Below are 17,525 nucleotides of genomic sequence, written 5' to 3' on the forward strand. Positions count from 1 at the left end.
GCGAACCAAGCCATCTTTGGGGTATCATTTTAGGTCGACTTTGAAGAACCATAATGCACAAAAACCTAAACGCCTCGCCCAATCCCTCCTTGACGAGCCCCTTGCACTCCCAAAAAGCTTGCATATAATCGTGATATTCATACTTTAAAGCCTACTCAAGCCCCAAGTAATGTGCACGGTGAAATATGCAGACATGAAAAAACTCCATTCCGGAACCAAAAATTCAAACAGGACCACGCCACTCATACATGTGTCCCGTTTTCGAGAGTACCGTACCTAATCCCTTGTGTACCTCCGCCTGAAACGGTTGAAAAGGAACTCTCTCCCCGTCGATACTTATGTACCCATCGCCCTTCTGCTTCGGAATGATTCGATATCCGAGGATTTTGCGGTACCATACATTGGGTATATCGAATAGTTTTCCGGATTCCACTGATAGCATCATCTTGATGGCTGAGAGGCGACTTATGTCGCCATTGATACAGATCAGATCCATGTATCCGTCGTTTGGAAGAGCAGCAGAGAAGAAACTAGCGTCTGAGGCCATGTATGCCATCTTCTTTTGGTTAGTTCTTGATTTTGAGCAATGTTGACATTTTAATGTCTATGCGCCGGTGGGGCATTTGGTGTAAGAATGCAACCAGAGGGAATTAAAACTTACGTTTCCACAATAGAAGTTCCCCAGTTTGTCATATGGAACCATTTCCCAACCATCCGGCAATTTATCGTTTACAGTACCATATCTTAACGGAGGTAATCCATCATCCATACCGCTACTAGCCGAAGCATCATCATCTAAAAGGTATTTGTATCCTCTTCTCTCGCTTGCTGGTTCGTGATTGCTCATCTCCTTTCTATAATGCTCTCTTATACTGGGTTTATCTTCTATCGCAACCTTGACGGCAATATCACAAGGATAAAGTGCCTGTCCAATAATTCTCTCTAGAAATCCATAGGTAAAACGTGTAGATCCCATCCACCGCATATTTTCCGTAGCTAAATCCGCCTCGGCCACAATTCCTACAGACTGGGATAGGAAACTAATCGTTCGTGTCTCTCCTTGCGTAATCGATATGAGATCTAGAGGCGTGGGAATTCCTTTGATAATGGCCAAAGTAGCCATACTCGCACTATCCGTCCCACTAAGATTCATGCTCATAGCATTGCCACTTCCACATGGTACATGCGTCACCGCAATTTTCGATAGAGCTCTTTTCGCATCATGTCTTTTCCCGAGGCCATTAAAAACCTCATGCGCCAATCCATCCCCCGAGCAGCAGACAACCATATCATACGCTTCAATATCCATATCTTCGACTATCGTAACCGCCTCCCCTTGAAATTTCGTCTTCACTACGTCGATACTACAGCGTGCTGCCTTCAGAAGCGGTTCCACATCGCGGTCATAGTATTTTTGCGCTTTTCCCTTGCCACTATGAGGATTCACCAGGACTTTCGCACGTTTTCCTTGTTGCGATTCGCCATACGATCGATCCAGTAATTTCGCTATCCATTTCTCTACTTCTTCTTTAGAGTGTGATTCCACCGCATATTTCAGCTCTGTGGGTTGTACCCTTTTCTTCGAAGTAGGCGTCGCGTATCGAATGGAAAGCTCATTCGTATCTGATATCTCGGCCGAGAGGACATTGTAAAAAGGAATTGGTCTCGTATTCGCAGAACCTATATGGTGTATCAGTATGAAGTAGGTCGGAAAGCTACAATGAGCTAGACTCACTCGAACCAAAAGGCCAAAGTCCACAACAAGTCGCAGTCCCCTTCTCAAAAGCCTCATCTGTTCTCCCATCAGCATACACAATTGCCCCAATTCTCCCGGAATTCACAATCCAGAACTCACCCAGCACAATTAAAGAATCGGTTCCCAAGGTCAAGGAAGCGTTTCTTCCCACCGTCAAAGTTCCATCCGTCACAAATGCCTGCTCTCTCGTGAATTCATCACTAGTAAGTCCCAACGTCTCGATGAATGGATGATTTGAATCCGTAGAAGTAGTCATGGTCACCTAAATTGTTTTGATGGCCCAAGCATTCTCCCACTCTGCTTATAACCCTGGTTTCTGTCTACCCCTCCAGTATGTCGACTATAATAACGAATGACTGAATATTGTTTTTGTGAAATGTGTTATGTACGAAAATAGAAAAATTAAATAAAAGAATTTCTTGTGCTTTTTTCTCCCTTTGTTTAATTGAAGGTTGAATGTTTTCCAAGGTTGTTGTTACTTATAATATGAAATGGAAGTCAAAATATGCCGAGCTCCAATGACACGGAACACAACTTCTTCCGATCATCCAACCCAGTCATGAGGTCACCAGGCCAGGATACTTTTGTCAAGGCGAAAACAAATTGAATAGGGAATTTTATTACTCAGTAATATAAAACATATGAGGGTTTTTAAGTTTATGCTATTCGGTGTGAGTTATTGATGTTCCCATTCATCGAATCTTTCATTTAACTGTTTAACGGAAGTGGTGGTCTTACGATATCTCCGTGAACCAAGCACAAAAACAAAGCCATGAACAATATGATTGGCATGGTAAGACTTACAAGGGTCTTTTCTAATATAATTGAGTGCTGACGCGTCGCTGAACCTGGAAATCACATTTTATACCAATTGATTGAATGACCAAACTGGGTGACAAAAGCAAGATTCACATGCCAAATGCTGGGAGTAGCAATGTTCCGACATCTATACACATCTATACACATACACCTCTTACACTATAAGCGAGAATGAAACTCGATATTAGGAGATTCAAAACATTTATTTTGGAATGCCTCAGATTCTAGATAAAACTCCTTTTTGTGCCCTTTTTGGCGCAAAGGTCCCCGATCATCATCATTTCAACAACAAAAACGGCAGCCTTACATATAACACAGCGCGACTTTAACTAGATTGACGCCTGTAGTTGAGCCAGCTTCAGCCCTCCAGCGCCTTCCTTTGCCCTCTTCATCCTCACCTTCGTCTTATTAGCTGTACCTGTCCCAAATGTCCATTAGTCCGGACGTGACAAAGTGATGATACAGATTTTGTCATTATTTTCCATTTCCTCAAGCGACCTCTACAACCTTGTTTAACCCTTTTAGTGATCCCAAACTGAGTGCTAAGCCTTGAGACCTGCTTCGAATTCGAACAAATCCAGTCACTGGTCCATCCTCACCCTCTTTTTCAATACTAAGGTTGGCAAGAGCATCCTCGCCTAGAATTTGTTAGTAACTAGTTCAACGCTATATTGAAGATACAACTTACCGAAAACACTTCGTGCATAAAGATTAGCACTTAAGAATTGACAATCGCCCTTCAATGAAGCCTCTGGTGTTAAGCAGTTCATGTTTGTGCACGCCATAAGCTGATTCAAAAACTCTCGCAACGTCTTCGCCTTTGAATTGATGTTGACCTTATTCTCCCACTCAAATTCTGTCCACATTGTACGGAATTGAGTTTCTGTGCATACGGCAGGTTGAATGTAGTCCATGATGTCAACATGAACATCGTTCAAGATGACTACACTGTTCTCGGTCGAGCTTGCGCCATCATAGACAACGTTTCCGAAAATGACCCCAGTGTCCGTTGAGGAAACCTTAATGGTAGCTTGTACATTTTGGAAATCATGTGGCCCAAGGTTCTGAGTAGTTGGCTTTTCTACAACCTTGAGATCACCTAATGTTGCAAATTCGACAGACAGATTCTGAAGAGTCTCGGTTGTTTGGTTTACCAATAAAACGTCTAATACGATGTCAAATTGATGTACTGTAACGTATGCCTCAGCGTAGACTGGATCGGAGAAGCCGGTGAGTTGTACAACTCGACTGAGCTTTGATGAGAGATCTTCAACTGAAGAATCTCCCCCAGTTGCCTTTTCAAGGTCAAGTTCAATCTCGTCAGCGCCGTCGACTGTGTTCTTCTTTGCAAGCTGTCTGATGGAAACGACATCATCAACTTGAACGGCTGATTTCGCTTTCTCCACTGCTTCCTTAGCTGCTCGCTTCTTCTCTTCTACTTGAACCATATCTCGGAATGCCTTTCTGGTATCTTCCAGGAACGCACTTTCGAGTTGCTTATTTTGGGCGACCTCTGCAAGTGACCTAACACAAGACATAATTCTATCAACCGAATCTTCGTCAATTGGCGCTTTCACGAACTGCGATTGACCAACACGAATAATGGAAATCATGATCAACATTGCTTCAGCACGTAAAGCATTGGTCCGGGCGGTATCCGATGAGATTTCAGAGTGGCGCATGACAAGTTTGGTAAGTGTGGAAGAAAGAACAGAAGCTAGATAATAATCTCCATCGAGGATAAGTTGACGAAGGGGTGGTTTTTGAGCGGCTTTGACCGCCTCCAACTTAGCCGTAACTGCAGATTGACTTGTAAGAGCACTTTCAGTGGCATATGTACCGTCGGCGAGGACTCTCCGTGAACCTGTTGGAGCTGCTTTGGAATTTCCGTTGATCTGTTCTGGCTCTTTTGGCTCTTGCCCGTCAGTCGCTTCGTCGAGGAGACGCTGTTCAGAAGCCAAGATAGGGATTTCCCCTAAGCTAGCTCTGATACGCCTCCAAGCATCTCTAATGTCATTGGCTTCTAGAGAATATTCACCAACTATCCAAAGAGCTCCCCTGTAAACCTTTCCAGCACGGACCTCGCTTAAGGTTGATACCAAACGCTCAACTATGGATGGTCGCAGTTTGGGGAATTTCTCCACTACTTCTTTCACAAATGAGATGACATCAACTGCAGATGTGTTGTTGAAATCAGCGATGAAGTCCATCAGGAGATCAACCACACTTTCAGCGACTTCGGAGAATTTAATTGCGCATTGATGAATGGAGTGAATCAAGAGTTGTCGATATTCAGCGTTCTTCTCATATTCCTGGTCGACAGTTTTTGACAATTCTTTCTTCAAAAGCAGGACAACGTCCTCGACATTTTTGCTTGACACCATCTCCAAAGCTAGATCCAAGGCCTTCTTTCGTACATCGATATCCGGACTCGACAACACGCGCAAAATTTCCATCGTTAAATCATCCAGAACACCTTCATTCTTCTGTCTCAATAAATCTACTTTGTCGAGCACAATCAGTTTAACGTTGTTGTCTGCCTCCTTGATACTGAGTTCGATAAATTTTGAGGCTGCTGCTTTGACAGCTACCGGGTTGTTGGTCAAGGCTGTGAGAGAAGAAGCAGCTTCGTAAACAACCGTAGAAGCTCCGGCCTCCAAAAGGTCAAAAATAAGTCGCAAATATCGTGCCTACACATGTTAGCCGCGTCTGGTGAATTGGTAGTGGAAACTACCTTGTTCTGTGAATTTTGGACTGCATCCTTTCTTATGAACTCCAGCTCCACAAGTTGTAGCAGCTCGTCCGCATTTGGTATGCCATCAAAGACACTACTGAGATATGCCAAAGCCTTTTCATGGCTGATGCTAACCAATGCAGCAAATGCATTGCGCTTGCAGGTATGATCACTCTCGGTCTCCAAAAATGCGGCTATCAATTCAGGGGCATCTGGAATCAGACTCTCGGAGTGTTGAAAGATAGAAGCCACGGCGAAAACTGCGTTTTTACGCACGTATGCATGACGATGCTCAAGACATGCTTTGGTCGGAGCGAGACAGGGTTCGATAAGTTCTGATTCGCGGAGCTTACACAGAAATCGCAATGTGTTGCCTCTAATGTATTCGTTGGGATGTTGGAGATCATTTCTTATACCATTGCTGTAGCGTATGTCAATATAACAATCACAAGTTTCGCATCTCAGAGTTCTCCTACCAAACCAAGATCATTTCCTGCTTGAGCTTTCCAGTGGCATCCAGCTTTGGGCATATTTCGTAGTAAAAGTAGAGAAGCTTCTTCAATGGTTTATATTTTGACGGCATAACAAATCGAATGATATGCATAAGTAATTGGGGCATTGGATCTCCATTCAGCATCACTGTGAGAATGCGCTTCATAGTCTCGACTTTGCTCTCATCTGTCCCTTTCTCCAACTGCGTCCTAAGATCTGACATTGTTGGTACATCTGCCGCATTGTCCTGATGTACCAAGCTGTACGACTGTTCTAAGAAGGTCGCCATATTGGCTGTATTCGTAACTGCAGAGCTGGAAGGTGTTTCTTTTGTTCTTGACTAGGTATTAAGGGTAGGCTTCTTAGATTCGAGATCGTTTCTTCCTTTGAGACTATGGTAGATTGAAAGGTCGAGAGTTTTTGCAAAATAAAAAAATGGCAGTAGAATCAATTGCAAATTAAGGAGATGCGTGGGGAGTTACGCATCAAACATACATATTCTTAGGATAATATCAGAACGGTGTCCAGCTTTCTGGGTGCTGTGTTCAGAAGACTTAGCGTGGCCTGTTTCAGCCTTAGATTCTCAGGCACAAAAAGCCATCCCCGCCAAATTCTAGCCTTAAGCTATTTTGCCAGGGTCGAGTCGCGAAAGCTATCAAAAGCTTCAGCCTTCTCAATCAAATCTACAACAGATAGACCTCATAGCCACCGTCATTATGTCCACTCTGAACGAGCCCTTTTATATTCGCTATTAGTAAGTTATTGAACATGATTTAGTATTGACATGCTAATTCATATAATCAGTTCCGGTCACCAAGGTCGTCACGGACACGAATTTCTTGGTGAGTATCTAGAAGTTTGCCCACAGCTTGCGCGGTTGTTAACAATGAATTTAGAATTCGACTTTCGAGTTTTGGGCGATGGAAGAAGCGCATCTGCACGTTATGCCAACAATTCCAATTATCGAAACGATTCCCTGATCCGCAAAGAAAGTACGTGATCCACGATGTTCTATGGAATCTCCCTCCAAACTAACTCTATGGGCCACAGTGAACATTAGCTCGTTATTGGTTGAGGAAATCAAGAGGATCATCAAAACCAGTGAGATCATGAAGTATACCTCTCAAGCTCATATGGTGTAGTGCACGCAGCTCATGATTTCAATAGGGAAGATGATAGCAAATGGCCTCAGAAGAACAAAGATGGACGCCAGGAATTAGAAATCAAAATAGGCAGCGAGGTTATTTCTTTCGAAGTAAGCATAGAATTATTCTCGAATGCGAGATCATGGCACTAACATAACCTAGACTGCCAAAATTGGATCTCTCGTTGATGTCACGGAATCTCAAGATCCTGAAGGTCTTCGCGTGTTCTACTATCTTGTGCAAGATTTGAAAGCGTTGGTGTTTTCATTGATAGCACTTCACTTCAAGATCAAGCCTATTTAAGTGGTTTGATTTCAACAAAAGTCCAGGGGACGAAGGAGTTAGGCGTTGAACTATCTGCAAGACAAATGGATACCAATAGAGAAGAAAAGCCAGTTCTTGTGTAAAATGCTAATAATACTTAAAATCAGGCATTCGTTATTGTCAAACTTTGCGTCAGGCATTATAATTTGAGATTGTAGCTATTTTCCGATCCGTTGGAACTGCCAACATTGAGTAAATGTGTGCTTCATTCTGCTTCATTAAATTTTGGTTGGATGAGGTAACCGGTAAGTATCTGAAATGCCAAGTTTTACTTGCATGGGAGCTTTATTATTATCACTCTTGCACAATATGCTACGACTATGTCTGGCACCACTGCATGAAACCATCTTTTACCGAACTACCTACCTGACATACGACCTCACAAAAGCACATCTTTACTCCTTTAACTATGCAACTATGGGCCAGTTGGTATGTGATTTGAGGCGAAGTGCATCGGATTAAATCATTGTGTAGATTCCGGGATGCATTGTTATAAAAGTGGTTCTCTAAATGTGTTGTCGAATCACTGGCGGCACAATCGACTCCTTTTTGCTAATTTGGGAAGTTCACATTTACGAGAACAGATGCTTTAGCTTCGGTATTGGGAGATGCCATGTTATCACCGACTCATAACCACTTCATCAATGGTACGTAACTGTTGATATGTGGGCTTTTAAATAGTTCAATCAGATAAATTCCTTCTTTCCGAAGTAACACTAAGAGGGCTACAATGACGAAGAAGTCCATAGGTGACGACCACCGAAAGTTGAATCATCATAGAGTGATCAATAGAACTAGCTACTCCAGGTAGGGAAGGTAGAGTGATACGAATGATGTTGGACTCTGGAACTATACATTGAGGGTATTGATAAAGTTATTGTGCGAGAACATTGTCGGTAAGAGTAAGAGTAACAGTAACAGTAAAGAATCTCACCATTTACCTACTGGGCAGGTAATCTTACATATATTCATCCACCAGGTGATCCCATCGATTCTATTCTCACCCGTCAAATCAAGTACCAAATCACCCATCCATTCATCTATCGACTTGTTCCTTTTTTAACATTCACTTGCGGGGAGAAAGGGACAAGCGAATACTCGAGCTAAGCCTCATTAGAAAAAGCTTCAGCGTCGTTCACCAATTGGACCAGCTCGCCCATAGTTGCTTTTGAATGCAGTGCCTTTATCATATGTTGACATCTCGTCTCCTCGTCTCCTCGATAATTTCAAGTCATCTACTTCATTTCAAATAACGTCGGTCATGTTCATCTAATTTTATCTTCAACGAATTTTTGTTTTCATAATTTAGCTGTATCATTAAATTCTTCTTCACGAGCCTGGCTGGTGCCGGCGCGACCAAATGCCTACCCCTTCTTCACCTACTGAGTCCGTTGAAGCTACGATATCGCACACATCGTGTCCACCTGAAGATGACAGGTCTATCTGGAGAATAGCAGAGATGGAAGGTACAATCGAGTCTCCGATTCTAGATGCAGGAACTACACAACAACCTACGCCTCCGCCTCATGATTTACGAAGAGCTGATACGACTGTAACATCTCAAACTGACTTGCGAAATACCAAAAATATGGATATCGATGAAGAGACAAATGGGCCCGACATGCTTTCTCCTATTAGTGCGGATGGAGATAAGCATGATGACGCTGAAATAGGTGCCATCTCTCATCCACGGATTCCTTCGCCATCCTTAGGTTATGATTTTTCGAACGTTAGAGTTAGTATAATGACATCCAGCTGTTCCATCGCGAAATACACTAACAGTGTGCTCAGTTATTACCATCTTCACCTTCCTCCAAATTACGACCAGGTAGCAAATTTCATGGCACACAACAATCAGAACGGCAGGTCTATGACGTACAGGTTGAAATTAAGCATGTAGATATGAGGGAATCGTTCCTATGCGGATACTTGCGCATCCAAGGTATGCGAGTAGTGATGTTTAACAAAGCATTGGGGTCCTCTAGCTAAGCATGCTCTTTAACAATAGGCCTGACGGAAGACCATCCCACACTTACAACGTACTTCGAAGGTGAAATTATTGGATCAAAATATTCGTTTCTCACCCAACATGAAGATTGGGGGTCGACAGACAAAGTCGATTTAACACATTGGGCAAAATTTCAAGCCTTCCGCCCTTTTCAGAAATCGGCGAAAAAAGGAAACTGCCACATACCAAATCTCGCACAACGAGAGAATATTTTTATGAGATGGAAGGAGCACTTTTTAGTGCCTGATCATCGTGTTAGGACGATTAGTGGTGCAAGTTTCGAAGGGTTCTATTACATCTGCTTCAACCAGGTCGAGGGAAGAGTTAGCGGAATTTATTTCCATGCCAAGAGCGAGAAGTGAGTAGATAACGAAACGAGTGCCCACAAATATGTTCGCTAACATGATTTCTAGATTTCAACAACTAGAGTTGAAACATGTTGAAGACAAAGGATGTTTTCAAGCAGTGGAATTTAGATGAATCACGAAACACGGATATTTGGCCGACATTCTAGGAACGATCGAGGGTATTTGAATATTAGGGACATTTCAATTTCTCATCACGGGAAGACAGCAGCGGAGCACGGTGTTAGGGATTTATGGGACATATGGATACAGGGAAGCGTGCATACGAGTGGAAGGATGTTCTGAAGGCTCGGTATTTTCCTTTGGGCGTGGAAATGAGCATTGTCACAGCAAGCATCGAACTTTGATAAGTGGTTACAACGATATATGAAATGAGTCGCATACCAAAGTTATAATACCAAGTGCTTCTAGCGATATACCAATCTTGAACGTCTGCCTAAACTGTGATCTGGCAACTCCATGATCTAGGACCTACTGCGTACATTCCTACGGACCTCCGTACGAGTACCTACTAATATAACTAGGCTTACTAGACGGTTTAAATCTCCTGTTCATATTCATATGCTCTCCCCAATCCGGATTTCAATTCCGAGCGGGTCCTCTCTCCACTCTTCCATGGAGACCTCATGGACCATGGCGTGATCCCTTCACTCCGCCATATGCACTCATGCCTCAGGCTACACGTGATAACAGTCGATAAATCCACTCTCGAATAATATTAATGTTGTAAAGCGTTTATCGCGATAAAACAACATCTCACATCTCATGGGATCTTCAACAACCCCTCTATGCTAAACTGGAACTATTCTCTTTTCAACAAACGAATCTCTTTCTGTTATAAAAGTCTCTTGATTGCAGGTGTCTTTGAAAAATCTTCCGTCAACCGGATCAACCTCTCTTTCGCATATCTAATCTTTAAATTCTACTAATCAACTGGTCCATATATTTTATTTATTGTTCTACAACAACCTCAACCTGGAAAACCAAAGAATCTCCCACCAAAAATGGATTTCGCCCCATATCAAGTCTCCCCGGAGGAAACTCGCGCTCTCTCTCCTCCTCCCCGCACCTCTACCTCTTCTCCTCGTCAGAGCATCTCACCTATCCGTAGATCTTTTAGTCCCGGTGTTCGCAGTCCAGCTTTCATGCAGAGTACAAGTAATGCTGCCGCGAAGAATGGAAACTATGCTCCGAATCCTTATGCGAATCCATGGGCGCAGAGGGATAGAGATGGTTATTTCCCGGTTGTGAATAATGGAGACGGGTATCAGGATGTGGAAAGTGGGAGGGCTGGAGGTGGTCATACTTCTGGGGGGAGTGGAGCTGGAAATACTGGTGCGGGGTATGGAGGGGGTAATAGAGAGGGTTTACATGAGTTTGAGACGAGTCTTCCGCTGAGGTTGGATTATGAGGCTTGTTTAGCTTACTTACTTTTACCGCCAGCTGGGGGCGTACTACTTTTGGTTTTGGAGAGGAAGAGTGATTATGTGAGGTTAGTTGTGACAGAGGGAGGCTGGATGAAGAGTGACTGTACTCGCGGAGGTACAGTATGATCTGTTGGATGAAATAATTCTGATCAATGGTGATAGGTTTCACGCTTGGCAGTCTGCCTTACTGTTTACAGCTATGTTTGTCGTACATCTAATGTTTTCATGGAGTAAGCTCTCTGTTTTCTCTTTTGGATGCTTCAAGATCCCTTCGAAGATCAAATGAGACACTATAGTTTGGCAATGTGGTACTGATCTATTGTTCTAGATCTCTTTATATCATGGTCCTTGCTCCTTGGAGATATTGTTTTAATAGCGTGGCTAACTAGGAGAGCATATTTAGATGGTAAGTTTTGTATATATTTCCTCTATCTTCATCTCCATGTTCTTCTTATTTTCATGGGTATACAATATATTTTCTCGTCAAACATTACAATCTAATCCCAAAACCAGCGGATACCCTAGACCGATGCGAAGTTCCAATCTTTGGCAAAGTAGCTAGTAGCATACTAGACGACGACTGAAGATGGGGGAGATGAAGGACGAAGATGTGATTGTATTTTTGATTTCTCTTTCGGCGATTTTTGCTCCATATTCCCCAGTTAGCACGAGATACCCTTGCCTTTGTTGTAGAAATTTGTTGTCGGTGCCGATTTTTGAGTTTGGAGAAGATGGATACATATAAGGATGTATATCCTTACTTAATATCTAATTCATGAATTTGATGATGCTTACTTGACTTGGTTGGATTTTCAGTGAGTTTTTATGGATGGTAGTTGTGTACAGAGTAAAGCTAGGATATATTATCTATTTGGAGTGTGTGTGGGAATGACGATGGTGAAGTTATAATTTCAACAGTTCTTCCAATGTATCTAATAGTCCCATCAAAGGTCTCTGAAGATTCAGATCTTTTAATGTCTTAATATAAGTTTCATATATATGTCATATAAACGTCATACTGTTCATCCTAAAATAGACATTTAGAGGCACAGCACCGGTGTTAGAGACCTTGAGGTGGTAAACGGAAGAATATCGACGAGCGGATAAGAAAGCCAACCGAGTCGTTATCCGATCAATTTGTCCGCATGCTGGACCGGACCGTCTGTCAGTCTTGGCAAGTATCCGAACGCTTGGATGATCTTTGTGGATCCGTAATTTTTGTGATGATTCATTTATTTCTTACCTAGGTAGGTATCACAAGATTTATTTCTTCATCTTAATAGATGAATCTTCATCGAATGAGATGAAGATAAGAGGGGTCTAGATGTTTTAGATTTTCAACTCCCGGTGAGCTTACTGTATGCACAAACCAGGAAACGCTATTAAGCACGTGCAAGTTTACCTAAATCTAACTCTCTCAGCCTTTTACTCACCCCACGTTCCATCAACTCGCAATTTCAGTGGTCGCTATAATCTGAGCAACATCAATAAAAGCCTCACAACCAATCGAATGAAGCACGCGACATTAAAGTCGTCCTTGATGGGTGTTGGATTCACGTTTGATCTTCGATAAAGTGCTCAAAGCTAATGCCGTCGTTTTGCAATGTTGTTTCTAGAAGTACCGGAAGGACTTGGGTTTTATTAATTGGGAGTATGATATAGATTGTTAGATTAACAAGATTAAGTATCTTTAACCCTCCTTTCCTCTCCTTCATTCATTACTTTCTTATTCTCTTGTTTTACCTTGTTTCTCGAAGTTTGGGTACGGGTATCTTATCTTCTCCAAGATCTCATCAACATTCCAGCTCTTCACAAATTCCCTCGTTAGTAAAGATTTATATCTACCTTCTTTCGATTATTCCTTATACGTATCTTTGGATTATTTGCCTCAAATTGAAGTGTCAGAAGTCATTCTTGTCGTAATACGTCGTAGGACCTTCTTCATCGAGCACAAGACCAACTCCAGTTACATAAATACCTCATTTTATAATGCCTCGTCCAGCTCATCTGCCGACCCCCGCTTCATCTACAGAAATCAAGGGAAAAGATGGTCCAAGGTACTCTTCACTACAGATGTCATTTGAGCTTCCTCCACCTGCTGTAGCAGGAATGGAGTCTCGACCAACCAGCTCCTCTACAAAACCATCACCTGCCTCCTCATACCGACCTAGTTCCCCAATTTCTCCAGCAGTTCCTGCAAGTGAAGCCGTTAAACTTCGTCGAAGACCTGCTACACAAACTGCTGCCAAAAGTTCATTCGCACTACCACCTCCACCTACTCGTTCCCGAAAGATTATACAAATGAAACCTCGAGGTCAAGCAGATGAAACCATGAATTCACCCGAAGAAAATACGAAGATTGGTGGGAAAGCTACTCCAAATGCGCCCAAGAAGAAGCAACCGTCCTCAACAAGTGTTGCTGGACGGAAGATTGCAAGAAAAACTGCACATAGCTTGATTGAGCGTCGTAGGAGGTCAAAGATGAATGAAGAATTTGGTGTATTGAAAGATATGATACCAGCTTGTACAGGAGAAATGCACAAGTTGGCAATTCTACAGGTATGCAATGAATTATTAATCCAATTAATAATTGCACGCTGATTTATGATAGGCATCTATTGATTATGTTAAATACCTTGAAGATTGTGTTTCTAAATTAAAGGCCGAGAATTCTCGGGGACACTTCTCTACAAACACTGGGGAATTCACATTACCACCAGCAGCACATCGTGGCAGCTATGATCCATCACGACATGAATATTCTGCCCGGGAATCAGAAGAGGATACAGAAATGACTGGTTCAGAAAATCGCTCTACCAATTACGCCACTCCTATTCCACCATCCCAGCAGACCTCTCCAGCCATGCTCGCCCAAGATTTCCGCGATAGACAGAATTCATACTCGTCAGTCTCAACAAATAATCGTCATTATAGCATCAGTACTTCATCTACAACATCTCCAGCTCTAGGCCCATCAGTCTATGATTATGCTCGAAGTATTGATTCTGTAGGCTCAGCACTCACCAGTCCTGCTCTCATGCCACAACGAGATCAGAGGTATATAGATGAGGAAGCAAGTGCAGCTTTATTGATGCTTAATTCAGATCGTAGAGCTACGAATTTTAGTGGAGTCCGAGGAATGAGCGTTAAGGATTTACTGAGTTCGTGAGCATTATGGCATTGGCTCGAAGATGATTGATTTCCTTTTGTTCTTTTCGAAAAGGAGTTCTGGAATGGAAGATAGTAGGTTATTGAATCTACAAGGTGATTGGTTGGCTGTTTGAACATTGATTACTCGTTGGAGCCTGTATGGTGGCATCGTTTGAGATGAATATATGTGCGAGTTAAGATTACTTGGGATATAACTTAAGACTTGCTGCTTTTGATATGAGTAATGTAAATATGATATAACATACCTAGCTAATTTATTGTTCTACATCGATTGCTAATGAGCCAATTTTCGATATTCAAAATTTGTTGTTGGACTGCAATCCAGACAAATGGACAACTCGAGTTCTTCCAAGTAACTCTCACGATAATAGAGCGAATTATCACTGAAAAATCTTTTTTACTTTGTTATTAGATTGTTGATTTTTTTATATATTCAAAATAGCTCTTGCTATAATCTGAAGACAATATATGAGATGAGGATGAGATCAGAATTTCTCAATGTTTGGAAATTGGTGTGGCTATAAGAAAGAACAAGTCGTGGAAGAGGAAAACATAAGACTTACACTTTCTGAGCCCAGAGTCACTTCTTGCTCATAACAGTGTGTTGGGCTTCAAGTCAAGACCCCTGGGATGTAATCTTACCTTGGTTCTAGTTTTTGAATTGCATCTTTCCCTCATTTGTATCGGGGTAAATGCATTTGATATAAACTCATCATGAATGTATTTATGAGATCACTGGCAGAATCACTTCAATTGGAGCAAGGGCAAGTGACTTTGCACACCCCTTTCATCACCTTGATCCGTACTCTAGAATACTTCCATTAATCTGATCTCATCAGCAAGTTCTGGCTGATTTATCCATTTGATTCTATCCCATCCTATCCTATCCAAATATCCCGATATTCATCTCCTAAGCTACCACAACCAAAACCCACCAGCTCAATCAATCTCAGCACAATTTTCAAAAGTCTTAACCCCCAACCTAAACCCCTGTTCCCATTCCCATAAAAATTCTCCCCTCTCTCCAAATTCTATCACCCGCTTCTTAATCCATATCTCCAAACAACCTATTTTATCCGCACCTCCCTTTTCCCCCCTCGATCCCAGGAATGCCCTAGCATCTTCCCACCCCGTTTCCCACCCCTTTTGATACAAATCATGCTGAAACTTCTTCCCAGGATTCGTATTGTTCCAATAATCTACATGTTCCTTGACCATTTTCTCCATAAGATTTATTTTTTGTTCGTCTACTTTCCTCAATTTGTCTTTAATTTCTTCGACGAGCCAACTCATGTAGACTGGAGCAACGATATTTTCCTTCTTGACTTGTTCTACAAATCCCCATTCACCGCCGTCCATCCATTCCATCTTCCATGTCCAGAAATAACTTCCTGCGCTACACCTATCGGACCATTTCTTGCATTGGAGTTGTCCGAATTCTCGAACTAGACCCTCTTTCATGTCAGGGTGACATTTTTCCCAGCTTTTCCCATCGAGTACACAACTATATTCACCGATTATTACTTGTGTTTCTCCGCCAGAAGATATATGCGTGGCGCTAGGACTACAATTAGGCAGTTCACCCAGTTCGTTTGGGATCTGACGAATAAGGTCATGTGCGGCTTGTGAACGATGTTTATCTGCAAAGGTAAAGTATTTATGTGTGTCTATGACGACGGGATTAGCAGGAATCTTTCCAGATCTCCAATTTCGCTCTTTAGCCCATTTCAAAGCAAAAGAGAGATCCCACGCATCACTTATATAGATCGGCATCTCCGGATCAATTTCAGAAATTGATCGAATGACGGAGTCGTAGAAAATATACATTCCTCTCTTTCCGGCATCCCAACATGCTTCGTTGCAGAGTTGAATGCCGATTATACCATCCAGATCTTTACATTCTTTGGCGATGAATAAGAGTGCCTTTTTCGCAAGATCGAGATTCTTTTTAGAGCCCCAGAGTTCCGCTCTCGCAGTGCTAGATCCAGAATGCATATCTGCATTCGCACCACCAGGTAAAGCGTGAAGATCAATGAGAACCCCAACACCAAACGCACGAGCTCGAGTAATGAATTCCTTAACGATTGTCCAGGAATTTTGATATACATCTTTCGCCATTTCAAAAGGCGTCCCGATGCAAAATTCTGGTCCGAGAGTAAAATATCCAATGGGTAATCGAATACTAGTCGCCTTTGCCGATTTGGCCAACCATCCAAACGCCTTATCAGTGACTGTGTTCTTCCAATGTTCTTCCCATTTCTGACGTGTAGTTTCTACACCATTGGTTTTCACGGAAGATGTCACAGCATGGAGCTCGGATGATGCGCCTCCTGCGAATTTGGGGAAGAGCCATGGTTCAAGGACGAAGATTGAACCCAGATTGACGCCGAAATGATGGCGATAGCGTAGGATTTCGAGGGGAGTGGGCGGGGAGATAGTAGAGGGATGGGGGAGGTGGATATTAGTGATTGGGTGTGATGGGTCTGAAGGGGAAGTAGGAGAAGAGGAGGAGGTTGAGCGTATGTGAGCTTTAGCTTTCTGAACGAGTTTCTTCATTTTAAGTTGAGATTATTCGTGAGGTTATGTCATGAGTATTCAATTCATCGAAGTTCGAATTCAAGAGATGGTGGATCGAAAAGGAGAGAAATCTGTCGTGTTTATTGAAAATGAATTATATCATTGAAGGAAAGGAAAAGCAAGTTTTGTTGAGATTGATCCACGAGTAGATCGACATTGCTTTTGATACCTACCTAGGTATGTAGCCTTAGCTGGTTGCGGCAGTTGTCCCGTTGGTAGGATGAAAGCCAATCATTTTGATGATCTGAGACAAGGAGGTTGATGCAGACGGACGGCAAGTGGGGTATTAGACAGGGGTTCGCTTATGTAATATTAGAGTTTAGCTTATTAGGCCTAGCTACTTATTCTTACATCCTTTCAGATATTTCAATGCAAAGCAAATAGTGGTCTTGATTATGAAACAATTGACCAGGTGTTTAACCTCGTGGGTGATACTGTTGTATGATAGGATAAATATACCTGAAGTCGGAGAGTTTCAAGATAGTACTTATTTATCTAACTTGTCACGTGTTTCGTTACAAAAGCTACCAGCTAATTAGTCAACGATAGTATCATGATTACAATGAAGGGTATACCATTTTTTCCTCTTGATATCGAATCTGTCCCTGTTTCGAAGCATCCAAACCTATCGATATCATGCCCTTTGAAATAATATGATACCACCTAAATGACTATATCTATTGATTATGACAAACCAGACCGTGACA

The 17,525-nt window shown here is 42.3% G+C and overlaps 7 protein-coding genes across 7 annotated transcripts; 4 read left to right on the forward strand and 3 right to left on the reverse strand.

Moving 5' to 3' along the window:
• Window positions 1–223: 223 nt before the first annotated feature.
• SS1G_01552 (hypothetical protein) lies at window positions 224–2,012 on the reverse strand (the record flags this gene model as incomplete). Its single annotated transcript, XM_001597308.1, has 4 exons — window positions 224–559; window positions 662–1,680; window positions 1,736–1,792; window positions 1,856–2,012. 4 exons carry the CDS (start codon window positions 2,010–2,012, stop codon window positions 224–226), a joined length of 1,569 nt encoding a protein of 522 aa, XP_001597358.1.
• A 1,052-nt stretch (window positions 2,013–3,064) lies between these two features.
• SS1G_01553 (conserved hypothetical protein) lies at window positions 3,065–6,090 on the reverse strand (the record flags this gene model as incomplete). Its single annotated transcript, XM_001597309.1, has 4 exons — window positions 3,065–3,213; window positions 3,264–5,265; window positions 5,310–5,730; window positions 5,786–6,090. 4 exons carry the CDS (start codon window positions 6,088–6,090, stop codon window positions 3,065–3,067), a joined length of 2,877 nt encoding a protein of 958 aa, XP_001597359.1.
• Window positions 6,091–6,687: 597 nt separating this feature from the next.
• Window positions 6,688–7,249, forward strand: SS1G_01554 (hypothetical protein; the record flags this gene model as incomplete). Its single annotated transcript, XM_001597310.1, has 4 exons — window positions 6,688–6,793; window positions 6,852–6,902; window positions 6,944–7,056; window positions 7,109–7,249. The coding sequence occupies 4 exons, from the start codon at window positions 6,688–6,690 to the stop codon at window positions 7,247–7,249; spliced, it is 411 nt and encodes a 136-aa protein (XP_001597360.1).
• Window positions 7,250–8,630: 1,381 nt separating this feature from the next.
• SS1G_01555 (hypothetical protein) lies at window positions 8,631–9,758 on the forward strand (the record flags this gene model as incomplete). Its single annotated transcript, XM_001597311.1, has 4 exons — window positions 8,631–9,005; window positions 9,062–9,212; window positions 9,279–9,636; window positions 9,692–9,758. 4 exons carry the CDS (start codon window positions 8,631–8,633, stop codon window positions 9,756–9,758), a joined length of 951 nt encoding a protein of 316 aa, XP_001597361.1.
• An 889-nt stretch (window positions 9,759–10,647) lies between these two features.
• On the forward strand, window positions 10,648–11,480 carry SS1G_01556 (hypothetical protein; the record flags this gene model as incomplete). Its single annotated transcript, XM_001597312.1, has 2 exons — window positions 10,648–11,135; window positions 11,474–11,480. The coding sequence occupies 2 exons, from the start codon at window positions 10,648–10,650 to the stop codon at window positions 11,478–11,480; spliced, it is 495 nt and encodes a 164-aa protein (XP_001597362.1).
• Window positions 11,481–13,059: 1,579 nt separating this feature from the next.
• SS1G_01557 (hypothetical protein) lies at window positions 13,060–14,239 on the forward strand (the record flags this gene model as incomplete). Its single annotated transcript, XM_001597313.1, has 2 exons — window positions 13,060–13,629; window positions 13,682–14,239. The coding sequence occupies 2 exons, from the start codon at window positions 13,060–13,062 to the stop codon at window positions 14,237–14,239; spliced, it is 1,128 nt and encodes a 375-aa protein (XP_001597363.1).
• Window positions 14,240–15,180: 941 nt separating this feature from the next.
• On the reverse strand, window positions 15,181–16,797 carry SS1G_01558 (hypothetical protein; the record flags this gene model as incomplete). The annotated part of the gene is made up of 1 exon (XM_001597314.1): window positions 15,181–16,797. One exon carries the CDS (start codon window positions 16,795–16,797, stop codon window positions 15,181–15,183), a length of 1,617 nt encoding a protein of 538 aa, XP_001597364.1.
• Between the last annotated feature and the right edge of the window lie 728 nt (window positions 16,798–17,525).

This window comes from Sclerotinia sclerotiorum, genomic scaffold (genome assembly GCF_000146945.2).
Source record: "Sclerotinia sclerotiorum 1980 UF-70 scaffold_2 genomic scaffold, whole genome shotgun sequence".
NCBI lineage: Eukaryota > Fungi > Ascomycota > Leotiomycetes > Helotiales > Sclerotiniaceae > Sclerotinia > Sclerotinia sclerotiorum.